The 2,436-nt window shown below is 33.9% G+C and overlaps 1 protein-coding gene across 1 annotated transcript; it reads right to left on the bottom strand.

The window, feature by feature from the left end:
• Positions 1-662: 662 nt before the first annotated feature.
• On the bottom strand, positions 663-1,223 carry LOC110714296 (ctenidin-1-like). The gene has a single exon (XM_021892800.1). It carries the CDS (start codon positions 1,221-1,223, stop codon positions 663-665), a length of 561 nt encoding a protein of 186 aa, XP_021748492.1.
• Positions 1,224-2,436: the final 1,213 nt, after the last annotated feature.

Genomic DNA, 2,436 nt, shown 5'->3' with positions numbered 1-2,436 from the left:
TTTCACATTTTTTGGTGGCTGCTCACTGATTTCAGAAATTGAGAAAGCAGGTCAAATGAATTGTAAGTTGGGCTTGCAAGTTGAGTCTTGGCCCGAATCTTGATATATAAGACAAAAACATGGTCCAACCCAAAGTCATTGACTTTAGAGAATCAGCCCCTTTTATATCTCATAAGTCTTAATAGTGTCAATTTTTTATGCAATTGGCATGCAATACTAGTATAAATTCCGAATACACCATATGGTCCTTACCCCCTAATCTAAATCCATTAATGTACTGTCATCAACCACGTTACAGAAAAATTTTAGCCACTAATTTATGCACTCGGTTTTAAGTTATATAAGAACCACCAAATATTTTTATATGATCGTAGTTAATTATGACTCGATTTTCATGAAATTTCAAACTTTAAATTAGACATTCAAGATATTAATAAATTAATTAGGATTGACTAATATTATAGAAATGCATTGGCTTTTTAAGATTACATATATCGAAATACCTTGTGATTTTTCACATAGAAACACTCATTATAATTTTCCTTACATTTAACAAACAACTTATAACAATACTATCTAGAACATAGGGCATGTTTTAGCTTACAACTTAGGTAGCAAACTAGCTAATAATCATCTAACTTATTTTGGTTTAAGTATTGTTACTAGTGATGGATTTTAGTCCTGGTGCGTGTAGCGTCCCATCTAGAACCAGGACCATATACATGACCAGGTCCAGGATGACCATATCCATAGTTGCCAGACTTGCCACCACTACCAACTCCACCCCCATAACCATGACCACCATCGCCCATGCCACTCCCACCACTCCCATCAAAGCCACCACCTGCGCCAAAACCACCGCCACCTCCACCACAACCACCTGGGCAACCTCCACCACAATTGCCACCGCAACCTCCACCAAACCCACCACCACCTCCAAATCCACCACCAGAACCTCCTCTGAAGCCACCGCCACCACCTCCTCCTCCCCCGTAACCATCACCTCCACCGCCATAGCTAGGTTTAGGATCCCCACCATAAGCACTATGCATGGTATAGCTCGTTTTTGTAATACCATTTTGTGCATTATCCTTCCTTTCAAAATCAATATTCTTATGATCCTCTAACATTCTTGCATCAATGATCCCAATGACCAAACTAATGTGATGGCAAAAGCCTAAGAACACAAGCCACCATAAGAACACATCGAATCTTTTCTCCATTTGTTTCTTACAAGTTGATTTAAGTGTACTCTACTATATAAGTTTGTTATGAAGATATTATTATGTTAATTTCCTTCTCTTAATTATCAAAGTATCATAAATGTATAAATATATATATACAAAGTTGTTATGTGTTTTAAGTGTGACAATTATGCTCAAATGTTTGTTAGAGCTTACCAATTGTATGTGAATGGTGGTGTGGGAAGTGCTTGAGGTCACTTTGTTGTGTCACTCAAATTTGGTGGGAATGAATAATTGCATGAGACTAGGTTTCCTAATGCAAGAGTGCTCAATGGTGTGTGATATTTGTTACTAAGTCACTATAACTGAAATATTTTAATTCGGGGTTTTAAATGTTATTAAAGTTCGTCATGTATACTCTGTTTTAAAATAAATTGCTCTTTTTTTAGTCTATTGACACTCTACATCATTTTTTCAAGACGTCTCTCAAATTATGAGCCAATGTTAGTCCAATTTATTTATTTAGTTTAATCATATTATTAAAACAAATATAAATCATTGAATCACGGACCACTAGCCAATTTGTGGATTAAGTTTAATCATATGAATCACGGACCACTAGCGATTCAAAATATAAAACCAATACAAGAAAAGATTGAATACAACCTCTACAACAATAGGTCAACAAGAAGAATAATAATGTGGTCCAAATGCCAAAAAATACTACGTAAAATAAAACATGGAATAATTATTGAAATAACAGGAAATTATATAATTTTGTGATGTTATTTTCGAAGCTATGGAAGGAACAGCTATTGAACCTATACGTTGTACAAGTATTAATCGTTTGACTCGTTTTTGCACAGCTTTTAGCCGTCAAGAATAAGAACAAATTAAGCTACTAAAGCATTTTTTTTGTCCCATATTGTAGCTTTTTTTTTTCTTTGAAAAAGCCTCCAAAAATTATTTCAGTTTGATTATTAGTACAAGATTACAAATTAAAAGAATGATGTTAGTTCATACTTCAATTCATGTCTTGTAATCTTCATGTTGCACCTAGACTACCAAACATGTATTTTAACTAGTTAATCTTTATTGTCGCCTTTCTAACTTTAACTTTGTTGGTTTGACGTTCTTAAAATTATCGATACGTATACAAATTAAAAACTAATCCTTTTATCTAGAATTGTAATAGTGTCATTTGTCTATCTAGCTAGTCTATCTATTACAATGATTGTTTTCAAGAGAGTAA

The sequence above is a fragment of the Chenopodium quinoa genome, unplaced genomic scaffold (assembly GCF_001683475.1).
Source record: "Chenopodium quinoa cultivar QQ74 unplaced genomic scaffold, ASM168347v1, whole genome shotgun sequence".
NCBI lineage: Eukaryota > Viridiplantae > Streptophyta > Magnoliopsida > Caryophyllales > Amaranthaceae > Chenopodium > Chenopodium quinoa.
The sequence above is the reverse complement of the archived record's forward strand: the minus strand, read 5'-3'. Positions and strand labels throughout refer to the sequence as shown.

Excerpts from the sequence above, each read along its gene's own strand:
- LOC110714296 (XM_021892800.1), bottom strand. The coding sequence starts at position 1,223 with ATGGAGAAAAGATTCGATGTGTTCTTATGGTGGCTTGTGTTCTTAGGC.